Source organism: Bos indicus x Bos taurus, chromosome 19 (assembly GCF_003369695.1).
Source record: "Bos indicus x Bos taurus breed Angus x Brahman F1 hybrid chromosome 19, Bos_hybrid_MaternalHap_v2.0, whole genome shotgun sequence".
NCBI lineage: Eukaryota > Metazoa > Chordata > Mammalia > Artiodactyla > Bovidae > Bos > Bos indicus x Bos taurus.
The window spans coordinates 11,752,408-11,777,666 of record NC_040094.1 but is presented as its reverse complement, the minus strand read 5'-3'; the positions used below and the strand labels follow the sequence as shown (position 1 = coordinate 11,777,666).

Below are 25,259 nucleotides of genomic sequence, written 5' to 3'. Positions count from 1 at the left end.
GTTTACATTTTTGAGAAACTACCAAACTCTTTTTCACAGCAGCTGAATCATTTTACATTCCCACCAGCAACCTAGGAGTTTTCCAGCTTCCCCACATCTTCACCAATACTCATTACTCTTTTTAAAAGAATAATAGCCATCCTAATAGGTATTCCCTTATGGCTGGATCTGTACTTCCCCAACACTACTGATGTTGAGAATTTGTGTACTTACTCGCCATTTGTGTCTTTTCCTTGGAGAAGTGTTTATTCAAGTCCTTTGCCCACTTTTTAATTGGGTTGTTAGTCTTTTTATTGTTGAGTTGCGTAGTTCTTTAAACATCCTGAATATTAAATCCTTATCTGATATATGACTTATAAACATTTTCTTCCTTTTTGTGGGTTCTCTGTTCACTCTCTTGATACTGTATCCTTTGATGTACAAGAGGTTTAATTTTAGCAAAGTTCAATTTATGTATTTTCTTTCTTTTGTGGCCTCTACTTTCAGTGTCTTATTTAAGAAACCACTGCCAATCATTATGCAGATTTGTCTCTATATTTTCTTCTAAGCATCTTAGAGTTTGAACTCAAGTTTAGGTCTTTGATGAATTTTGAGTTAATTTTTACATATGGTATAAGGTAAGGATCCAATCTTTCTCTTTTGCAAGTGGATATTCAGTTTTCCCTGGGATTCCCTGGTGCCTCAGTGGTAAAGAATCCGCCTGCCAACGTAGGAGATATGGGTTTGATCCCGGGAAGATCCCCTGGAGAAGGAAATGGCAACCCATTCCAGTATTCTTGCTTGGAAATCCCATGGACAGAGGAGCCTCTGTCCATACACATAACCTCTGTATTCAGTGCAGAGGTTACAAAGAATCGGACATGAGGTAAGGGACTAAACAACAGTAACCATATGCAGTTTTCCCAGCACCTTTTGTTAAAAGGACTGTCCTTAAAATGGTGAAAACAACAGGAACCAATTTAAACACAACTTGATATGTGCTACATTTATTGTCACAAAAGACAGCTTCAAAGAAGGGAATATGAAGAACAGACAAACAGACAATTAATCAGCGTTTTTTTGACATTCTTGTAATACTACAAGCCAAGCCTAATGCTGACTGTTGTGAGGGTAATACATTTAATTTAAGGTACAGTCTGAATTTTTTTGAGAAACTAAAAATTTATTTGGGGAAGTAAGCCACTACACCAGCCAATTTAAATAATTTGAGGCACGCATGGAGCCAGGCCAAATAAGCGCTTCAGATAATACACACCATGGGAATTTGGAAGAGGCAGTTATCACTGCCAGCTGGGATGAAAACGTCTTTGTTGGCGTTAGTGTTAATTGAGCCACGTAAACCATTTTGAAAGAACAAAAGAAAAACAGAAAACTGAAGTTTATATACATACCCCCTTTCTAGCATGTTCCGAGTAACTAGTTATTTTATTAACAGCTTTTTATCAAAGGAGTAATGTGATGAAATTTATAAAACATATGCAACTAGTACAATGAATCTGTTTCCAGTATTTTTAAGACAGTAACAGGAAATATGACAATTTTTCCTGTTTTTCATATTCAACAAATTCAATATATGGCATTTCCCTTTTAATTCTTTTAAAGCACAACATAACCTCTAACATTTGAATGTTTCAAACTGCCTCTCCTGTGGGCACTGTATTCATCTTCACTTTAACTAAGGCATTTAAGAGAAGTGTTTCACATTTCCTATTTTGTAAGAAATTGTTAGAGGGAAAAAGTTCTAGGGAACATAAAACTTAATAATTCCAAATAATAAATTAAAAAGTAATTCAAATGGTAATAGGAAGTCTTTAGCAACTGAGCTATTCCTCAGTGATAGACACCTGAATGAATTTAGGCATATAAAAAAATGCTTTGTATAGATATACAGATTAAAATACATTTATCATTGATCACATAGTTCAAAATTTCCCAAAATATATTAACCAAGCCATAAAAAGAATAATTGATACTACTGAAAGTAAATCATCATATAGTTTGATCTCACCTCAAATACAGTAAAGCTTAGTTTATTAAGAAATGTCTGACCTTACTTTAGTATTACAACAACTCAGAAAATGAAACGAATCTTCTAAAACTAAACACAGAGTATTTAAATCTAAGAGAGAGACATATAATACTTACCAAGTTTGGATTGATATATAACCATTTGCTATGTGATTATCATATTTTATAAACATCAGTAAAACTTTACAAAGTAATATATTTGCATCATTTATATTCCTTTTCCCTGCTATTGACTCCTTGGCATCAATACCTGGTGGTACCTATAGTCTCCTGCCTTCCTTCTGCATGTTATTCACAAAGAGAAGCTCTAGAGATTTCTTTTCCATGGAAGTTAGGTAGTTGGTGACTTTATCAATTATTTACTGACGTGGTATATGTTTGGATTCAATTTCAACAAGGTACAAAGAATCAAGACAGTGAGGTTAATTTTAGGTAAGCATGAAAATGGACATCTTACCCACATGCAGGCCTCAATCCTAACTTTTGAGATGATGCTCCATAAAGAAATGGTTCCTTCAGTGCCCTCTTCATCTGGGCAAATAATCTGATCAGGATAAGGTGGTTCAGGGAAATTAACTGAATTGCACTCATAAGCAGCTAATGTAACTGAAGCTATATGTGGACCCTACCAAGAAAAAAAAAAAGAGAAAACTTTGATGAGAAATATTAAAGAAAAAGGAATTATGATGTTATTTTAATGTTACCTTAATCACCACACATTAATAGAAAAATGTTAGCTTTTAAAGAACAAGAATTCACCCAAGTATTTCAAGATGCAACTGATAATTTGAAAAAATAATCACTCCCAGAATCTCTTCAAGGTTTACTTTTTAAAAAAACAATTTCAAATTTATGGGGATATAATTTACATATAGTAAGAGTCATTGTTTTAGATCTGTTGTTCAGTAAGTTTTGACAATTATATTTAGTCACATAATCAGGATACAGATACACAGCATTTCCTCAATGCAAAAAGCTCCCTTGTGTCCTTTTGTAGTCAACCTCCTTTCCCTAACACAAGTCTCTGGAAACCATGATTTCTCACTTGACTCTTATTTTATTTATCCAAACATCTCATTTGTGAGAATGCTATCCCCTCTAAAAAACCTCCTGTGTCCCTATTCTTTTAGGCATACTTTGAAAATACTACTTTTTTCCTTACTTTAAAAAGTTGATACAGACACAGAAAAATAAATTTATGTTTACCAAAGGGAATAGTGGGGGGCAGGGCAGGAATGAGGAGTTTGAGATTAACATATATACACTACTATACATAAAACGCGTAAACAAGGACATGCTGTATAGCCCAGGGAACTATATTCAGTATCTTGCAATCACCTACAATGGAAGAGACGCTGAAAAAATATATACATACGCATGTATAACTGAATCGCTTTGCTGTACACTTGAAACTAACACAGCATTATAAACTAACTATATTTCAAAAAACAATAGTTGATGAAGTAACTACCTCACTGATCTTTCTCACTGAGATTGTAAAACAAAAATAAAATTGTAGAACCAGTACCAATGAATTTTTCTTTTAAAGTACTTTTTTTCTATGGAAGATTTTGTGCTGCTTTGTACCTATGTTTTGAAACATTATAAATTAATAATAATATGTTAGATTAAAATGAATTAGTATTTAGATGTGTGATAAAGGTTTAAATACAATGGTTCTCAAATGAACATGTATGCCAATATGAGGTATCTGCATAATAATCAACAAGGGGCTTTGTTAAAAGTATTAATTCCTGGGTCCCCTAAGCATAAATTGATTCAATAAGTGGACATGGAAACATGTATGTTTTACACAAGTTCCTTTAGGGTTTCAAGTAGGTTCTTATAGTCTATTAAGGGTCAGAAAATAAGAAACCTCAGAAAAATCACTTAACCCACTCTTTAGCAAGGCAAAAGAATTAGATTCATTTGATGGCTTTATCTAGTTCCAAAATTAAAAAACACTAAATACAATCAAGCTAACAATAAAATCCATTGCTAATTTCCAAGGTTCTCATGAAGTGTGAGCTCTGGAAGCTGGATGTTCTTAACATGTTGCTCTAACATACATGATGCCAGTATTCACTTTAAAACATACTGTTGCCATAAGCATAACTTCCACAGCCAGATGTACTGACTCAGGTTCTGGCCTCTGCCTCTTACTAAGTCTTGTTTTCCTCATCTATAAAATGGTAATGATAAAACACCTTCAGGACCTACACTCTGGGGACACTGTGAGGTTTCAATTAGTCAATTTATATAAATATGCTTGACTTAGTGCTGGGCATATAGTAAGCCCTCAGAAAGTATTACCTATTCACTGTTAAAAAGAAAAATAGTGTATTTGTAGAAAAAATTATACACACCCATATGGATGTATATATAGACACACATATAGTAAGTGATCTTTGGATTTAAAAAAGTCTTTTTAAACCACATGGTAAAAGAATTTGTGGTTCAAAGACAAACTGAATAAGATGTAGCAATGAGAATAAAACATTAAAGAACTCCGGTTGCTATCAAAATAAAAGGTGATATTAAGCAAATTTTTTTGTTGCATGTAATATGAAAAAGAAAGATATTCATAAATCTAAACTCCATTTCCCCCTAAATGCAGTGGTACTTTGTGTTCAAATAAAAATCTATAAAAAGAAGGCCTACACTTGGCACTGAATCAATTAACTATAAAGTTTTCCTCTGAGCCAAAGAGAAACCTATGTGAATTTTTAGTCTGTTCCTCTTTTTCTTGAGTTTTAATTCACAGAAAACTATAAATAGTAATAATAAGTTTAAAAATAATTATAGAATTTTTTAAAAGGAATGGTATATTTTTTGAGAAGCTGTAATTAATCATGAAATATACAGCTGTTTCTCTGAATATTATTATGTGCATAAAAGATATTTCACAGTTACAGAAAAAGGAATTATTTTGTGATTCTACACATACACACACACACACACACACTAAAGTCTGTAGAATTCAGAGGAACTGAATTTCTTGTTGTACATTTACAGACAAGCATCAGACATAATTAAAAAAAAAACCTGTTAACTTCACATTCACTGTTTGAAAACACACAAGAGAAATGTGATACTACTTAAGGCAAAACAAAAGAAATTCAAGAGTTTGTTCATGATATCCCTACACAACTATCCTCTAGAAATGAACTCTAGGAGAACACAACTTGAACTTAGACACTAAAATAATGAGATTTCTGGGATACAGAGGAAGGAAAAAAACTACATTTCTATTTCAGAAATATAAATAAAATATGCACCTCAACCGATTAAACAGGTCATTCAACAAGATAAAAGGCTTATTCACAGTTTTAATTTTAAGTGATTCTAAAAAGGGAAAATTTTCAGCAATCTGTTGAAAATATTTTCCCTAAAGAAAGGATGGTTCACACAATTAAACTGATATATACTTTCCATAACCACACTTATAAGTCATGATTACTCAGCCTTAGTGGCAGATGTGGTGGTTCCCAGACAAAATGAACATGAATAACTCAGCTTCTGGTCTGTTGCTCATTCTCAAGACCCCATTTAGCCTGTACCTCGACATTTTAGTTTAAGCTATGTTAAGTGATAGCAAGCCTCAAAAGTTCTTTTTAACATTACAGGTTAATAGTTCCTAAATATAATGGACTTGACTGAAATAAATATTAGTTTACATGAAGAATCCAAACACAAAAACCAAAAGACGATCATTTTGATTAAGAGAATTTTAACAGTTACACGTATTAAATTACCTTTTAAGTCAATTTTCTAAAACGTAGAATTTACTACAATGCTATCAAACATAAAAGAATCACATGTAAGCCATATTAAATGAAGAAACGAGGGATAAAGACAAAAAGCTACAGTATAAGCAGCAAAGGCTACCTGGAAAGATTCACCGCAAGACATAAAAGTAATACCATGTGTACTGAGCAGGAGGTTCCAGCTCTCATGCGAGTAGGCAAGTATTGATATGCATGGACTAGAGATTCTGGCCTGTGGCTAAGGGTTTTCTGCCTTATATCATGAAGTGACTGGAACAGATGTTCACTCCTACACAAAACAATTGGAATCCTTACAAAATACAGGGAACAATTCTGTTCAGACGTTGTACCACAGGCAGTCCGGTATTTCTTGACTGCTGAGAAAAGGATACAGATGCAGAAGCCCTGTGACGACTCTGCTTCCCATGTGTAGACACACTGCGTGTCTGCAGCAAAACCCACAGTGCAGGGGGCTTCCCTGGTGGTCCAGTGGTTAGGACTCTGAGCTTCCAATGCCAGGGTCCTGGGTTCGATCCCTGATTGAGGAACTAAGGTGCCACATGCTGCAGAGCAACTAAACCTGGGCACCGCAACGACTGAGCCTGTATGCTCTGAAGTCCCCCGGCCACAACAAAAAGATCCTGTGTGCCACAACTAAGACCTGAGGCAGCCAAATTTAAAAAAAAAATGCTTTTAAATCCATAGTCCATGGGACTTCCCTGGAGGTGCAGTGGATAGGAACTGGCCTGCCAATGCAGGGGACACAGGTTCAATGACTGGTCCAGGAAAATTCCATATGCCACAGAGCAGCTAGGCCTGCATGCCAACAACTGAGCCTGAGCGCTGCAACTACTGAAGCCTGCATGCCCAGAGCCTTTGCTGCACAGCAAGAGGAGCCACTGCAACGAGAAGCTGCGCAACGCAACTAGAGTACCCCTGCTCGCCAAAACTACAGAAAGCCCGCACAAAGCAACGAACACCAGTGCAGCCAAAAAGTAAAATTAAGAATAAAATAAAATCTGTTGTCCAAAGAGGAAGACCCTAAGAAAAGCGTGGTAGTACTGCTGCATTGAGAAGAAAATTTGAGTTTGGGGGGTGCTGAGTGGTTGAAATCTGTGGGGCAGAATACTTAATGCAGAGAAAGGACTCTCCATTTGTGTATGGGGGTCCCCCCCTGAGACTCTAGCATACAAAGCTGCATTGCATGCTATGATGAGATTCTATAAGGCCTGGCAAAGTACAATTAGTGAGAAAAGAAGCTGAACAATTCCAAGACTTCACCCAGGGCTGGGAAACACCTGAACTCTGTTGAGCTAGAATGGAAAGACTTAGCATTCAGGGATGACCTTGGAAAGAGCCTAGTAAAAACTAAATAGATCATAATAGAGGTTTTAAAAAGACTTAAATGGACCAAGCCAGCCCACTAGTAACTTAGTGCCCTCCAAAACAAAAAAACTGATACTCTGTAAAGGATGATGGCAAAATCCAAATAATCAACAACTTAATACCACAGTTCGGCATCTAATAAGAAATAGCTAGATATGGGAAACAGTTTGGAAAACATGACCCATAACCTGAAGAAACACTAGTCAATAGAAACAGACCCAGAAATGTTAGATATAATGGAATTAGCAGACAAGGCCTTAAAAATATTAGGTGGGCCATAACCCAGAAATAGTGGGTTTCTCTGTTATGTTATGGAAAAATCCAAATGAACTTTCTGGCCAACCCAATATGTTCAAAGATTTAAAGCAATAACGGGCAAATTTTAGCCCAGGGGCCAAATTCAGCCTACCACCAGTTTTACAGAGTTTCAAAGAAGGTAACCATGTATACATGGCTATACATATCACCTCTGGCTAATTCTCTGCCTCAAGGGTAACACTGAGCAGCTCTGACCTAGACGTTGTGTTCTATGAAGTCTAAAACATTTATTATTTGGACATTTACAGAACTAGTTTGCTGATCTCTGATTTAAAGGGAAACATAAACACAACGCGGGAAGAAATACAAGTATAAATATAATAAAATGGAACTTCTAGAGCTGAAAATGTAATATCTGAATAGAAAAATTCACTCAATAGTCAACAGATTAGATACCACAGGACAAATATTAGAGAACTTGAAGACAAGGCAATAGAAAGTATGTGAACCAAAGGATACACAGAGTAAAGGCTATGGAGAAGTGAACCTCAGTAACCTGTGGAATAATACCAAACAGTCTAATACATATGTAACTGAAATTCCAGAAAGAGAGGGGAAAGTGTGTGTGTGTGTGTGTGTGTGCGCGTGCGCGCGTGCATGCATGTTGGTGAAGAGGTGGCCAAATATTTTCAAGATCTGATGAAAAATATCAATCCATCAACTCACAGATTTAAGAAATTCAACAAACCTCAGTCAGGATCAACGTAAAATAAAACACAAGCAAATTGCTGAAATAATCACATCATAATCAAATTCTATAATTCAGCAAATCAAGAAAATCTTAAAAGCAGAAGGGATAAAAATAACACATTATATAGGCAATCTTGTTTCACTGCACTTTGCAGATATTGTGATCTTTACAAATTAAAGGTTTGTGGCAATCTTGTGTCAAGCAAATTCATTGGCTCCATTTTTCCCACAGCATTATTATTTAATTAAGGTATGTATATATATTTTAGGCATGTAATAGAGTACAATATATAGTAAACATAACTTTTAGATGCACTAAGAAACCAAAAAATTCGTAACTTGCTTTATCACCATACTCGCTTGTGCTCTGGAACCAAATCTACAATATCTCCAAGGTATGACTGAGTCATCTACAGGGAAATACAGATAGGGTTTTCTCATCAGAAACAAACCAAAAACCAATAGAATTACTTCTCTAAAGTGCTGAAAGGGAAAAAAAAAAAAAATCTGTGAATCTAGAATTAAGGAAAAATATATTTCAACAATAAAGATGAAGTAATAACATTTTCAGATAGATAAAAGCCAAAAGAATTTGTTCCAGGAGATCTGCACTACAATAAATGTTAAAGGAAGTTCTCAGAAGAAAAGTAATAGCAAATGTAAACTTTACACAAAGGAGTGAAAAGCACTGGAAAGAGAGAACACCATTTTTCCTCATTTTAAAATCTCTTTAAAAAAATAACTAGTTGTTTAAAGCAAAAACCATGACGTACGTCAGACTTCCCAGGTGGCTGAGCCATAAAGAATCTGCCTGCCAAGGCAAGAGATGAGGAGACATGAGTTCAATCCCTGGGTGGGGAAGATCCCCTGGAGGAGGGAATGGCAACTCACTCCAGTATTCTTACCTGGAAAATCCCATGGAGAGAGGAGCCTGTTGGGCTACAGTCCACAGGGTAACACAGAGTCAGACATGACTGAGCACACAAGCACACACACATATGACACACGCAGAAGTAAAATATAAGACAGTTCAGTCGCTCAGTCATCTCTAACTCCTTGCAACCCCATGGACTGCAGCATATGTAAGACAGCAAATATAAGACAACAACAGCATAAAGTATGGGAGGGAGAAAAGGGAGTATAACATTATAATGTGGTTATATTATATATCCTAAAAATAATACTCATTTCAAAAAAAGGTAAGAAAAGAATAAAAAACGGGTGGGGACCAGCAGTTTAAGGGTAGACTTAAATCCAACCATATTGACAATTAGATTAATTGCAAGTGTACCAAATATACAAATGAAAACACAGAGAGTGTCAGACTGATTTAAAAAGCAAGACCTCAGTATATGCTCTCTACAAAAAGCCCATTTAAAATATCCAGATCCAAAAGTAAAGGGATGAAAAAAGACAAACTGTGTAAAAATAATCATACAAAAGATGGAGTATTCTACATTAATAAGAGACTAAGTAGATTTCAGGAGAGGGTGTATTATTTTACTAGAAATGAATAAGGACATTTCATAATGATAAAAAGGCTAATTCTCAGGAAGACAGAAAAATCCTAAATCTGTCAGCATGTCAAAATATATAAAGCAAAAACTAACAGAACTAAAATGAGAAATAAAAACATATCTACAATTAGAGTTGAAATTTCAACACCCTTCTCTTTTTCGTTGACAGAATAAACAAACTGAAAACCAGAATGAATACAGAAAACTTGAACAACATGGAACACTATTCCCCAAAATAGCCAAATACATATTCTTTTCATTCAAGTATACATGAAAGTCACCGAGAGATCATATACTGTGGTATCAAGTGAGTCCCAGCACATTTAAAAGAATGTACCATGTGACAAGGGTAATACAAGCAGCACTTCTTAAGGAAAAGTAGCAAATGATAGTCCTTGAAAGTTAATTTTTCTATTTAAAGACAGTGTCCTTAAATCTAAGTAGTGGTAATCAATGGAAGTTAAACAGCTATATACAGCACAGGCTGTTATTCCCCAGCACAGGAAGCTCTATAAATTTCCTAGCTAGCAACCAGGTCACTGTTAACATTCACAAACTGCCTCTGAGAGTTCCGAATTACTGCCAATGGAAGTTCCCTTTAATGATTCCGAAGGTCAAATTTTATGATTGGGATGAAAAGTTACACTCTCATCAGAGTGACAGGTTTTTAGGGTCCTTTTTTGGGGTGGGTGGTTACTTTAACATAGTCATTCTAAGTGAAGTCAGCTCAACAAGACAGTTCAGCTCTTTGTAATATATCGAACATCTGGTTTTGCTTCAGTTCAAAGCCTCATATATCTTAGTCTCACGAGCTGTATTACACTATATTTTCCAAAGTTTTGATAGTGGAATAATTTTGCTCTGTCCAGGATAAAAAGATGTAGTGCTTGGCCAGGCGAGAGGATGTCTGGGTGAGAGTAAGACCATAGTTAGCTTGGGGGTGGGTGGGAGGTTGGGGAGGAGATAGGATTTCTAACAAGAGCAGATACAGGTATTTGCAGGAAAAGTATTTTAACTTAAAATATTCTTTTAAGATAAATTCAAAAAGTTACACTTCTATAATTTACATTCTTTCAGGAATAGTAAATATACTATTGGCTCTATCAAATTAATAGAAATTTAGAGTTAAAAAAAAATTATCCTAGAGGTAAAATGATCATTCCTGAAATTATAACACACAAAAATATCCTAAGCTGGTAGTGAGGAGTTCTAAGCAGTGCTCTGATAAAGCAGTACCTATATAAGTCCTGAGAAAGCAGTCCTGGTACCACAAACACAAATTAGTAAATGACAAAAACTAGTCTATGTATTGTTGCTCCACTTAAAGACAAGTGTTTTCTGGATTTTTTAACTTTGGTTCCTTTGGGAGCCCTTTTTTCCAGAGACATTTTTTGAAAAAGTGAAAACCTAAAATGATTATATTAGTTAATCATAAGTCTAATTTAGCCAAGCTTTTTTATCAACCAAGATGACAAATATGATATCACAATAATAGTGTAGTACGGGGACTTCCCTGGAGGGCCAGTAGTTAAGACTCAGAGATTCCAATGTAGGAGGTCTGGATTTGATCCCTGGTTGGAGAACTAAGTTCCCACATGCTGCGCAGCTGGGGGGCTGCCCCCGCCAAAGAGTGTAGTATGTGTATGTATGAGTTTTTTTTAAGGAAGATGAGCAGACAGACAGACATTCTTCCACTCCAGGCAGCTCCCTCAGAACTGATAAAACATTCCTAAAGACTGGAGTTGTTTGTATAACATCTGTAATGTCAATTCATAGCCTAATCCATCATCCATACACAGAAGTCAAGTATGATCCCAAAGGCAAAATTTCCAATTAGTTTTGTCTGGAAAGTTTAGGGCAAAGGTAATAAAATCAAGAATTCTGTGCTGATTCACTGGGAAAACATTTGTTTGCCACACTCCTTCACGGAGGAACAAAAGGAGTCCGTGGTTAGTCTGGAATGTGATTCATTAGGAATATCTGGGTGATAAATAAAAGAGATGACAAATGGTTGTCTGTATGACTTGCAAAACTTTTGTTTTCTTTAAGTCCATCTCTCAGGGGAGTTTAGAAATGCTTTTACAAACAGGAATTCTACCCTTCAAATTCTTTTAATCATTGCTTTTCTCATCGTAGTCAGAAAACAGTTTACCTAAGGTTATGGTGTACAACAAATAACTCTAGAAGGCTAGAGCATAAAATTGATTCCAAATGGACACTGAGAAGTTCAACTAGTGTTTGTGGGGTTTTTTTCTATGAAGAAGAGTTTATAAATTAAGCCCCTATTCTCTCCCTATAAAAGGTGGTACAGTGTGTAAAGAAGCAGTAATTTGGCCATTAGTTAATGTGGATTTTAGTTTTCTAAAAATCTGTTAGTAACTTAACTAGATGTACTCAGACTTCTATCTCACATTCCTCATTTGATGAAAAGTCTGATTAATAATAATAATAATAATGCCTGTTCAACCTAAGTAACAGGGTAATGTAATGAGGTTATGTAGTATAAGCGTTATGGTAAGTATAAAATAACCAAAATGAAAATGTGTAAACTCTATAATCAGACTCTAGGTTATAAGGACCTGTCTTCAAAGTCATTTTTATTATCTTAAATCAATCCATAAGCAAAGATATGTTTCACTTTTCTTCTCTAAACCTAAACAATTTTGATCATAAAGTTGATTTAATATTCAGGAGGAATGGACCATGTATTTATAAAGAGAACTTTTAAAAAGGTTATACTTTGTCTAAAATATATATTCAAAAGAACAGATTTCAGGTAAACTGAATCCTACTAGCTTTCATTTAAGTGCACATTAATAGATAGTGACTTCAGGACAGGAAGTCAGTCAGTCTGTGCATATCCTTCTGGGTTTGGTGAAAACCCATCCCTGTCCTGGAGATCCTGGTTTCTGCTTTTGATGTGGTGATACTCTTAAGAGTTAATACATGAGTCATTCCTTGGGGAAAGACTCAGAGCTGATCATGCCCTCATCAAAAAAAGGGCAAACAGATCTTTTCTAAGAAGGGCCTGATGGTCTTCCCGCAAGAGCCCTGAGTCACTGCATACTTATAGCCAGAGTCATTATACCTATACAGAGCAATATTAGGTCACACTAGAACCTTCCTTTTGGCAATTTCTTCCCTTTTTTGTCTTATAGAGGGATAGACAGGTAAGCTATGGAGCAATCATCAGAAGTCAAGCAGGAAAAAATGTGAAGAGGTTGGCTAACAATTTTTAAAACAATTATTCCAGCTCATGGCATTAAATGATTACTACAATAGTTCTCTTCCTGAAACTGCTTCACTATTTCACTTCAACCCATATCCACGCAGTTTTTCAAACAACATTTTCTTTAGGCAATAAATAGCCAAAAGTCAAAAAGTATAAGAAAGGCTTTATATGTATACATATAATAGAGTACTATAAAGTACCATATACAAACTATGAAGTGCTTATTCACTAAAGAAAACAGGGTGCTACAGACAGGGAAGTTCTATGAACATTTGCTAGTAATCAAGATGCTGGACTTTTTAAAATGTACAATTTTTACCACATTAGCAATGAAATAACATTAAACTTTAAGGCAAAAGCAGACTTGAATTTTATACAGGGGCAAATATCTCACTACTTACTTTCCTTGTATTTAGTATATAACAAAGAGCCCCATTTTTTTTTTTTAATTAAAATGGTCTTTGTTTATGTTTTCAAGTAGAATTCTTTATTCATTTATATCTTATTACCATATCTGATAACCACATTCTAAACTTACAGTTTTATGGCCATGGTTTCTCCTGGTACTTAAAACACTCTTGACATTCACTGATTTTTAGATGCAATGTATTTAAACCACCAATCTTTATCTATAAAATGATATTCTTAATCTAAAACGGTCTTTTAACACAACTGACTCATAAATACCATTCAGATGATAATGCCCTGATGGTATATCTTTTTATAAAACCTGGTCTACTTTACAATGTAACTAAATAGCTTCGAAACTTTTCTGTGTACCAATTGCCATCTAAATAAGGCAGTTCTAATGTGAAAATTCCTCCCATTTTGATTCCCAAAGGTGAGGGAATTCAATGGTTAAAATAGATGCCAAAGAGAAAAGGCATTTTGTACAATACATTCAGCCTTCTACTTACAGCTCAATATTTGAGAGTCTAAAAACTTGAAGGTGATTGTTGATAGTTTTTGTTCTCAGAGTTCTTTGTCTAAGAGCTGGGCTTGTTTTGAAAGGAACATAGGGCTTAGTAAACCTTTCTCCAGGAAACTGCTCCACCTAGTGTCAAAACTGTCTGTGTACACATTATTTGTAAATTCCCGCTGAAGGACTCATCCTCTTTGTTACTGTCAAACAGAACAGACTTTATAATCATTTATAGCATACGCAGTTTGTTGTTGCTGTCAGTCGCTAACTCGTGTCCAGCGCTTTTGCGACTCCATGGACTGTAGCCTGCCAGACTCCTCTGTCCACGGCAGTTCCCAGGTAAGAATACTGAAGCAGGTTGCTGTTTCCTACTCCAGGGAATCTTCCCAACCCAGGGATTGAACCTGGGTCTCCTACATAGGCAGGCGGATTCTTTACCACTGAGCTACCTGGCAGTTGTTAAATCACCTTGTCTTACAACATTAGGAATAATAATGTACATGCATATAAGGAGCATGTCTGAGATATATTTCTCATTATCAAGTTCCAATGTTCCTGCTTTTAACCTGGTTGTTTACAAAATTACGAATCATATATTCTAGTAATGGGAATAATTCTAATGTGGCTACTGAAATTACCTTATCGCTTCTCCCAATTATTTTTAACAATCTAAATGTAATTCAAAAATTATTTATTTCTCAAAATGATTGCAGTGTTGTAAAGGTTGTATTTTTACAACAGACTGGTTCTGCAGACATCAATGGTTTCAAACATGAGATTAGAACTAAATTTTGTTGTCATCAAGCAGCTCAACCGGAAGAAATTCTTTTACTTTTCTCTTCATGAAAAGTTGCCTTTTTTTTAACCTCTTGATGGTCTTCCAGACCACTCAAGCACTTGCACAACTATATTCTCTCCCAAAACATCATGTTAAATCTACTGTTATGACCTGGAAGAGAGAAGAAATCCTTTTTTGGCAAATGGAGAAATCAAATGCATAACATGTCACATAAAAACCCTTAGAGAGTGGTTAGTTCACTAAGGCTCCCAAGTTCAGTATGCTTCTTCTGGTGTACTATCGACATCCCATGAATTAGAGCCAGGGTTAGCAAACTACAGCCTGTGGATTAAACCCAGTCTGCTATTTGTTTTTTTTGAATGAAGACTGACTGGAAAACAGTCACATTCATTCCTATATACTGTTCCTGGGTGCTTTCTTGTTACAATGACAGATCAGAGGAATTACAAAAGGGATTGCACGGCCCACAAAGCCTAAAACATTTACTATTTGGCCCCTTTACAGCAAAAGTGCTGCCCCTGGGCTGTCATCATCCCTTGGGCCAAACCATTATTGAGGTGAAAATTCTGACACATTCACACACAGAGATACATCAAAGTAGTTAACAGCAGTCACCTTCTCTTTATTAAGCTGCTTTTACTCTGGGCATTATTTCCACTAGTAAATAAGCACTCAAGTTCTGAATCACCTGAAAGGAAACCTGCTACATACATACTAAGACTAAAATAAATTTGTTAATGGATTTCTGGAAATTAGTATCTAAGAGAAGAGGGCTTGGAAGATGTGATCTTAGAAAAATCTACCCACCACAGAAGCTCTTCTGACTTCTGATCTACTTATAAAAGGGGCTTCCCAGGTGGTGCTAGTTGTAAAGATATGAAGCAGACCCAAGATGCAGGTTCAGTTCCTGGGTCAGGAAGATTCCCTGGAGCTGGAAATGGCAACCCACTCCAGTATTCTTGCCTGGAAAATGCCATAGACAAAGGAGCCTGGTGAGCTACAGCCCACGGGGTCACAAAGAGTCAGGCATGACCGAGTGTCTGAGCTGTGCACGTGTACACATGTGCACACACACACACACATTACTTATTAAAAATATGAGGAAAGTAAATGAATGAAATCAGTAAACTTGCGCTACTTGCCAGGCAAAACCAGCTCATGAAACAGACATCAAGTTCATGAAATAGTCATCTACTACAGGTGGACTTATGCAAAATGACTATAAAATTCTAAAACAAAAAAGCAGATGAAAAAAAGGCATAATGCAAGCATTTAATGAATTATTTCAGGCACAGGTAGCAGGTTCAATCACTGGGTCAGGAAGAGCCCCTGGAGAAGGAAATGGCAACCTACTCAAGTATTCTTGCCTGGGAAATCCCGTGGACAGGGAGGCCTGGCAAGCTACAGTCCATGGGTTCGTAAAGAGTTGGACACGACTTAGTGACTGAGCATGAGCACCTACTTGTTTGTGTGTATATATATATATGTGTATATATATGTATATATGTGTACATATATACACTCTTTTCTTAATCTTTATTCATGCCTGAAACTCTGTGCTTTAATGTAGAATTACTTTCCTTCCATTCATTCAAAGAACACTTTTTTACTATTTCCTTTACAGCATATTTGCTAGCGGCAAACTGTTTCTGTTTTTCTGAAAATATTTTTATTTAATACTGTTCACAGGTCACTTTCGAGTATCATCTGCTGGCAGTTATTTTCTTTTAGCCATCTAAAGACTGCCCACTGTCAGCTGATTTTTTTCAACAAAAGCTACGACAAATCAGTCTTACTGAAGTTCCTGTGAAGACAGTATGTTTTTTCCCTCCATCTCTCCTTTTTTGTTCTAGATACTTTTCTCTGGTCAATTAATCCTGTCTTAGCTGTGGTCTGTTGAAGTCCATTAACTGAGTTCTTAATTTCAAATACTATTCTTTTAATTCAAAATTTCCACTTGCTCTCCGTTAAAGTTTTCAACCTCTGGTAAAATATTCTAACTTGTTTTTTACTTCTTTGAAACATATTGATTTGGGATTAAGGTACACGCCTACTAACTTTATTAAATAGATACCCTGTGGATCTATTTCTATTATTTCTTGTTTTGACCAAATTATATTGTTTCCTCAGATATCTGATTACTTTGGATTGAGTGTCTGACTTATTATTTTTTTTAATATAATGTGACACCTAGGATGACTTTATTTTCCTCCAGACTTAAAATTTCCAGCTGAGCTTCAGCCTCTGTATGGGCTGATTTGTATGACATTCATCCTGACATTTAAACTGTGGCCTCTCAGGGCTCCAAAGTCAAGCCCGCAGGTTTATCAGGGCATATACCTGACCAGTTCCAAAGCATGTCTGAAAAGGAGTGTTTTAAAAATAAAAACAGAGTATGACTAATGATAATAATAATAATGATGATGATGGTCACTTAACATTCACTGAGCACCGTATATATACTAGCCACTGAACTGAAAAGTATACGTGTCTTATTTCATTTACTCCTCCAAACAGCCTTATGAGATAGGTACTATTATTATCACTCCCATTTACAGTTGAATAAACTGAGGCTTAAAAAGTTAAGATATTTGTGAAATATCACAGAGTTAGTAATACTGGACCATGTGTTGAAACCCAGCTCTAACTATGCCCTATGACTTACCTCCCATGATAGGACTATGTTAGTCCTATAACAAAATCACCCTTCAGGACTTGCATATTTTTAAATAATAAAGAAAGAGAATTAAGGCGTTGTACCTGAAACTGGGCATGCCACGGGAGTATGTTCTGCATGTAAACATGTATGACAATGAACAGAAAGTCTAACGAATAACTGCTTAACTAATTAATAAATGTGTAAAATTATTAAGAAAACTTATTTTCATTCACATGCATTAACTGGTATTATGCAGCCATAAATACAGAGAAAAACAGAATATGCCTCTAATCTATTTGAGGGTTTCATATTTACCCAGAGTAGAACCTGCAAATACAGGATAGTATATTGGTTGTATTAGCAACGCCATCTAGTGGCAAACTAATATAGCCATACGTAGGAAAAAAGTCCTAGAAGAGTGGTTCTTAACCTTGCATGGGTTACAGAGTCTGGAGAATCTAACACTATAGGTCCTTTCTCCCAGAAAGATGCACAGTTGTGAAGATATGTAACAAGTATAGTGTTCAGGAAATTAAAAGACCTCCTGAAGCCCATTTGTTGGCTATTAGATTTAATGGAACGAACCAACTAACCTAGCCGAGCTGTGCCATGCTAAGTTGTTTCAGCTGTGTCTGACTCTTTGCAACCCTGTGGACCGTAGCCCGCCAGGCTCCACTGGGATTTTCCATAGGATTTTCCAGGCAAGATTACTGGAGTAGGTTTCTATGCCTTCCTCCAGGGGATCTTCCCGACCCAGGAATCGAACCCACAAGCTTACATCTCCTGCACAGGCAGATGTATTCTTTAATGTGAGTGCCACCTGGGAAGCCCCTCAACTAACCTAGAGGCCCAAACAACTTCCACATGAGCCTTGAGAAGGACTCTATTCATTTTCCCTTCAATCTCTTTCTCTCTGTTTAACAATCACTATTTCTGCATAAACAGTATCTAACTTTTCCTTTGTGGTTACATACCTGTTCTCAGCAAACCTCAAGATTTCTACTTCTTCCAAATCAATTTACAAAATTTGACAGGAGACCAAACAAGTCATTTTTCCTGGTTGATTTTCATTAATTTTAACATTTAAATTTAATCAAGCAACTAGTCTTACGTCTAATGTTTAGAGAAATGATGAGAATTTCTAGGACATCTGAATTAAGTTATAGCTTTCAATTGTAACTAAAAATTATAAATGAAATTGCTGAATGATAAACTTAAAAATCCAAGCCTATGCCCCAACGGTAATCCAAGCCCCTTATGCCCCAACCAGTAACGCTAAGAAGCTGAACAGTTCTATGAAGACCTACAAGACCTTTTAGAACTAACACCCAAAAAAGATGTCCTTTTCATTACAGGGGACTGGAATGCAAAAGTAGGAAGTCAAGAAACGCCTGGAGTAACAGGCAAATTTAGCCTTGGAATACGGAATGAAGCAGGGCAAAGGCTAATAAGAGTTTTGCCAAGAGAACGCACTGGTCATAGCAAACACCCTCTTCCAACAACACAAGAGAAGACTCTATACATGGACATCACCAGGTGGTCAACACCGATATCAGATTGATTATATTCTTTGCAGCCAAAGTTGGAGAAGCTCTATACAGTCAGCAAAAACAAGACCAGGAGCTGACTGTGGCTCAGATCATGAACTCCTTATTGCTAAATTCAGACTTAAATCGAAGAAAGTAGGGAAAACTATTAGACCATTCAGGTATGACCTAAATCAAATCCCTTATGATTATACAGTGGAAGTGAGAAACAGACTTAAGGGACTAGATCTGATAGACAGAGTGCCTAATCAACTATGGACAGAGGTTCGTGACACTGTACAGGAGACAGGGATCAAGACCATCCCCATGGAAAAGAAATGCAAAAAAGCAAAATGGTTGTCTGGGGAGGCCTTACAAATAGCTGTGAAAAGAAGAGAAGTGAAAAGCAAAGGAGAAAAGGAAAGATATAAGCTTCTGAGTGCAGAGTTCCAAAGAACAGCAAGAAGAGATAAGAAAGCCTTCCTCACTGATAAATGCAAAGAAATAGAGGAAAACAACAGAATGGGAAAGACTAGAGATCTCTTCAAGAAAATTAGAGACACCAAGGGAACATTTCATGCAAAGATGGGCTCGATACAGGACAGAAATGGTATGGACCTAACAGAAGCAGAAGATACTAAGAAGAAGTGGCAAGAATATACAGAACTGTACAAAAAAGATCTTCATGACCCAGATAATCACGATGGTGTGATAGAGCCAGACATCCTGGAATGTGAAGTCAAGTGGGACTTAGAAAGCATCACTACGAACAAAGCTAGTGGAGGTGATGGAATTCCAGTGGAGCTATTTCACATCCTGAAAGATGATGCTGTGAAAGTGCTGCACTCAATATGCCAGCAAATTTGGAAAACTCAGCAGTGGCCACAGGACTGGAAAAGGTCAGTTTTCATTCCAATCCCAAAGAAAGGCAATGCCAAAGAATGCTCAAACCACTGCACAATTGCACTCATCTCACACTCTAATAAGTAATGCTCAAAATTCTCCAAGCCAGGCTTCAGCAATATGTGAACCGTGAAATTCCTGATGTTCAAGCTGGTTTTAGAAAAGGCAGAGGAACCAGAGACCAAATTGCCAACATCCGCTGGATCATCGAAAAAGCAAGAAAGTTCCAGAAAAACATCTATTTCTGCTTTACTGACTATGCCAAAGCCTTTGACTGTGTGGATCACAACAAACTGTGGAAAATTCTCAAAGAGATGGGAACACCAGACCACCTGACCTGCCTCTTGAGAAATCTGTATGCAGGTCAGGAAGCAACAGTTAGAACTGGACACGGAACAATAGACTGGTTCCAAATAGGAAAAGAAGTACGTCATGGCTGTATACTGTCACCCTGCTTATAACTTATATGCAGAATACCTCATGAGAAATGCTAGGCTGGAAGAAGCAGAAGCTGGAATCAAGATTGCCAGGAGAAATATCAATAACCTCAGATATGCAGATGACATCACCCTTATGGCAGAAAGTGAAGAGCAACTAAAGAGCCTCTTGATGAAAGTCAAAGAGGAGAGTGAAAAAGTTGGCTTAAAGCTCAACATTCACAAAACTTAAGATCATGGCATCTGGTGCCATCACTTCATGGCAAATAGATGGGGAAACGGTGGAAACAGTATCAGACTTTATTTTGGGGGGCTCCAAAATCACTGCAGATGGTGACTGCAGCCATGAAATTAAAAGACGCTTACTCCTTGGAAGGAAAGTTATGACCAACCAAGATAGCATATTGAAAAGCAGAGACATTACTTTGCCAACAAAGGTTCGTCTAGTCAAGGCTATGGTTTTTCCTGTGGTCATGTATGGATGTGAGAGTTGGGCTGTGAAGAAAGGTGAGCACCGAAGAACTGATGCTTTTGAACTGTGGTGTTGAAGAAGACTCTTGAGAGTCCCTTGGACTGCAAGGAGATCGAACCAGTCCATCCTAAAGGAGATCAGTCCTGGGTGTTCATTGGAAGGACTGATGCTGAAGCTGAAACTCCAATACTTTGGCCACCTAACGGGAAGAGTTGACTCACTGGAAAAGACCCTGATGCTGGGAGGGATTAGGGGAAGGAGGAGAAGGGGACGACAGAGGATGAGATGGCTAGATGGCATCACTGACTCGATGGACATGCGTTTGGGTAAACTCCGGGAGTTGATGATGAACAGGGAGGCCTGGCATGCTACGATTCATGAGGTCGCAAAGAGTCGGACAGGACTGAGTGACTAAACTGAACTGAAACTTAAAAATCAAGAAAACTTTTCCATTTTAAAGGCAGATATGTAGGTAAACAATATTTTGGGAAATAGGGTACATTTTTAGATCACCATTTAGTTAAACAGTGAGTTATAATTACCTAAATGATTACTTCCAAAAGAGGTAACTTCCATACCGGGAAGAACGTAATTGACAAATTTTGTCTATGTGGGAAAAATTTTCCTATTTCACTTTAAAATCATAATTTCCAGTAAAGAGAACCATGATCAAGAATGACTAAATTTTTTCTCTTTGTTAAACTCAGTTTCTTTTTCACTTATTTTACTATAAATTATTATCTTCTTTAAGTTTTACATGTGGACCGTTTTTAAAATCTATTGAATTTGTTACCATATTGTTTCTGTTTTATGTTTCCCTTTTTGGCTAAGAAGCATGTGGGATCTTAGGTCCCTAAGGACTGAACCCATACCCCCTGCACTGGGAGGACAGAGCCTTAACCACTAGACCGCCAGGGAAGTCCCTTGCTGTAAACTGTTGTCAAAAGAAGGATCATATTTCTGACCAAATTTCTCTCCTAATATAGTCAATTGTTTTCTTGACTAGAGAGTTATATGGGTATATGGAAAGGGTTGCCTATTTCATCAGAATAAAAATGTATGGCATGAGAACGTTAACATCACACCTCCTTAAGTGAGGATTATGTGAAGGCTAATAAATGAAAGATGTAATTAGGACTTTCCAGATACAATCACATTTCACAGATATAAAACAAAAGGAATGATGATCTATAAGGAAAAAACTATGTCAACCACTACCACCAAGAAAACATTAAAAGTCTAATCACAGATTATTTTGAATAGCTTTTTAAATAATAAGAGATCAAATCCTTAAACTTTTATTTCATACTGCTTTGTCTCTAATTTCCTGGCCATTTTTCTCCATAACTGCCAAAGTTCACAAACGCATAGTCTGTACTTACTGATGACATTTTTTTACTACACATTTCCTACACTATTGTTTATTGACTACCTTGGCTCTTGGATCAATGCAAAGAAGTAGAGGAAAACAACAGAATGGGAAAGACTAGAGAGCTCTTCAAGAAAATCAGAGATACAAAAGGAACATTTCATGCAAAGATGGGCTCGATAAAGGACAGAAATGGTATGGACCTAACAGAAGCAGAAAATATTAAGAAGAGATGGCAGAATACACAGAAGAACTGTACAAAAAAGATCTTCACGACCTAGATAATCATGATGGTGTGATCACTGACCTAGAGCCAGACATCCTGGAATGTGAAGTCAAGTGGGCCTTAGAAAGCATCACTACGAACAAAGCTAGTGGAGGTGATGGAATTCCAGTTGAGCTATTTCAAATCCTCAAAAATGATGCTGTCAAAGTGCTGCACTCAATATGCCAGCAAATTTGGAAAACTCAGCAGTGGCCACAGGACTGGAAAAGGTTAATTTTCATTCCAATCCCAAAGAAAGGCAATGCCAAAGAATGCTCAAACTACCGCACAATTGTACTCATCTCACACGCTAGTAAAGTAACGCTCCAAATTCTCCAAGCCAGTCTTCAGCAATATGTGAACCGTGAACTTCCTGATGTTCAAGCTGGTTTTAGAAAAGGAAGAGGAACCAGAGATCAAATTGCCAACATCCGCTGGATCATCGAAAAAACAAGAAAGTTCCAGAAAAACATCTATTTCTGCTTTATTGACTATGCCAAAGCCTTTGACTGTGTGGTTCACAATAAACTGTGGAAAATCCTGAAAGAGATGGGAATACCAGACGACCCAACCTGCCTCTTAAGAAATTTGTATGTAGGTCAGGAAGCAACAGTTAGAACTGTATGTGGAACAACAGACTGGTTCCAAATAGGAAAAGGAGTCCGTCAAGGCTGTATATTGTCACCCTGCTTATTTAACTTCTATGCAGAGTACATTATGAGAAATGCTGGGCTGGAAGAAGCAGAAGCTGGAATCAAGACTGCCAGGAGAAATATCAATAACCTCAGATATGCAGATGACACCACCCTTATGGCAGAAAGTGAAGTGGAACTAAAAAGCCTCTTGATGAAAGTGAAAGTGGAGAGTGAAAAAGTTGGCTTAAAACTCAACATTCGGAAAATGAAGATAATGGCATCTGGTCCCATCACTTCATGGGAAATAGACGGGAAAACAGTGGAAACAGTGTCAGACTTTACTTTTTTGGGCTCCAAAATCACTGCAGATGGTGGTTGCAGCCATGAAATTAAAAGACGCTTACTCCTTGGAAGTAAAGTTATGAGCAACCTAGACAGCATATTGAAAAGCAGAGACATTACTTTGCCAACAAAGGTCCGTCTAGTCAAGGCTATGGTTTTTCCAGTGATCAGGTATGGATGTGAGAGTTGGACTGTGAAGAAGGCTGAGCACCGAAGAATTGATGCTTTTGAACTGTGGTGTTGGAGAAGACTCTTGAGAGTCCCTTGGACTGCAAGGAGATCCACCCAGTCCATTCTGAAGGAGAGCAGCCCTGGGATTTCTTTGGAAGGAATGATGCTAAAGCTGAAACTCCAATACTTTGGCCACCTCATGCGAAGAGTTGACTCATTGGAAAAGAGTCTGATGCTGGGAGGGATTGGCGGCAGGAGGAGAAGGGGACAACAGAGGATGAGATGGCTGGATGGCATCACTGACTCAATGGATGTGAGTCTGAGTGAACTCCGGGAGTTGGTGATGGACAGGGAGGCCTGGCGTGCTGCGATTCATGGGGTCGCAAGGAGTTGGACACGACTGAGCGACTGAACTGAACTAAAGTGGCTCTTGGAAGGACTACATGAAATAATTCAGGTAAAGAGCTGAGCACAGAGTCTAGCATGTGGTAAACATTCAATAAATGTTAGTCTATTGGTCAGGATAGGTTAAAATAGCAAATAGCCCCCAATCTCGGTAGCTTAAGACAACTACGTTTCTATCTCCCTTACTCTACATATCCATCAGAGGCAAGCAAGGTGAATCTGCTCCCCGTAGTCAGAGACTCGGGTTCCAGGTGAAACACAGCATGACAAACCTTGAAGCTTCCATCAGGAAGCAAGATCTACCAGTTATGCTCACATTTCTCTGAGGAAGGCAAATCACCTGGCTGGAGTTCAACAGGATGAGGATGCAACACCTCCTCACAAAAATGAATACCAAATACGGGTAAAAAACAACAGAATTGACTTCACTTAGTATTACTCTGACAATAATGACGGCAATGCTTGCCATTTTTGGTAGTAGTAGTAGAAACAGCTGTAGTTAACTTCTTGGGATCTGACTTTCATCCCAATCAGGTAATTAAAAATAAACAAAACCAGTGATATCTTTTATCTTCCTTTTGCTTGACTTCTCGGAAAAGTATTTTTTCCAAATACTTGTTTTTCTTCATTTTCCCTATTATACCTAAGGAATTCTGGAAGGAATTCTGTGTTTAAGAACTAACAAATTTAAGAACTAAAGATAATCTGGTCAAATGGAAATGGTATATTCTGGGTATCTCTTTATTTTTAACATTAATATATTGTTCTTCAAGACTTCTCATTCTGAATTTGTTTGCTATATTGACCTTTCGTCCATTTTTGATCACGACTATCTAAAAAAGTGTTCTTCTGACCAAATCCTCACTGATTCATGATTTAAAAAAAAAAAACAACAAAAACCCTCTCAAACACACACACAACTAACAACAAACTAGGAACAGAAGTAAGTTTCATCTACTTGATAAGGAACACCTACAAAAACCTGTAGCTAACATGATATGTAGCTTCATGGTGAGAAACTAGAGGCTTCCTCACCAAGGTTGGGAACAAGGGGATTTCCCTGTCACCACTCCGATTCAACATCAGACGGAGCTAATGCAATAAAAGACAAGGGGCGAAAATGAAAGGGTACACAGATTGAGAACGAAAAAACAAAACTATTTGCAGATGACATGATTATCTTACACAGAAAATCCTAAAGAATCAACAACAAAGTCCTGAAACTATTTACGTTGCAGAATACAAGGTTAATATTCAAAAGTTGATTACTTTCCTATGTATCATCAATTAATATACATGATCTACAGATCATGTCCCTAGGTATTTACCCAAATGAGCTGAATTCTTATATATATATATCCAAAACCCTGCACATGAGTATTTATAGCAGCTTTATTCATAATTGCTATAACCTAG

The 25,259-nt window shown here is 37.0% G+C and overlaps 1 protein-coding gene across 4 annotated transcripts in view; it reads right to left on the bottom strand.

Moving 5' to 3' along the window:
• VMP1 (vacuole membrane protein 1) overlaps positions 1-25,259 on the bottom strand; it is a 130,026-nt gene that overhangs the window by 76,995 nt on the left and 27,772 nt on the right. For 3 of the 4 annotated variants that reach the window (XM_027518000.1, XM_027517998.1, XM_027517999.1), the window contains one exon: positions 2,486-2,653. In XM_027518000.1, coding sequence (XP_027373801.1) covers positions 2,486-2,653 — 168 coding nt within the window. Of the gene's footprint in view, positions 1-2,485; positions 2,654-5,916; positions 6,015-25,259 lie in introns of those variants that run through there. The other variant, XM_027518001.1, reaches the window with a different exon arrangement.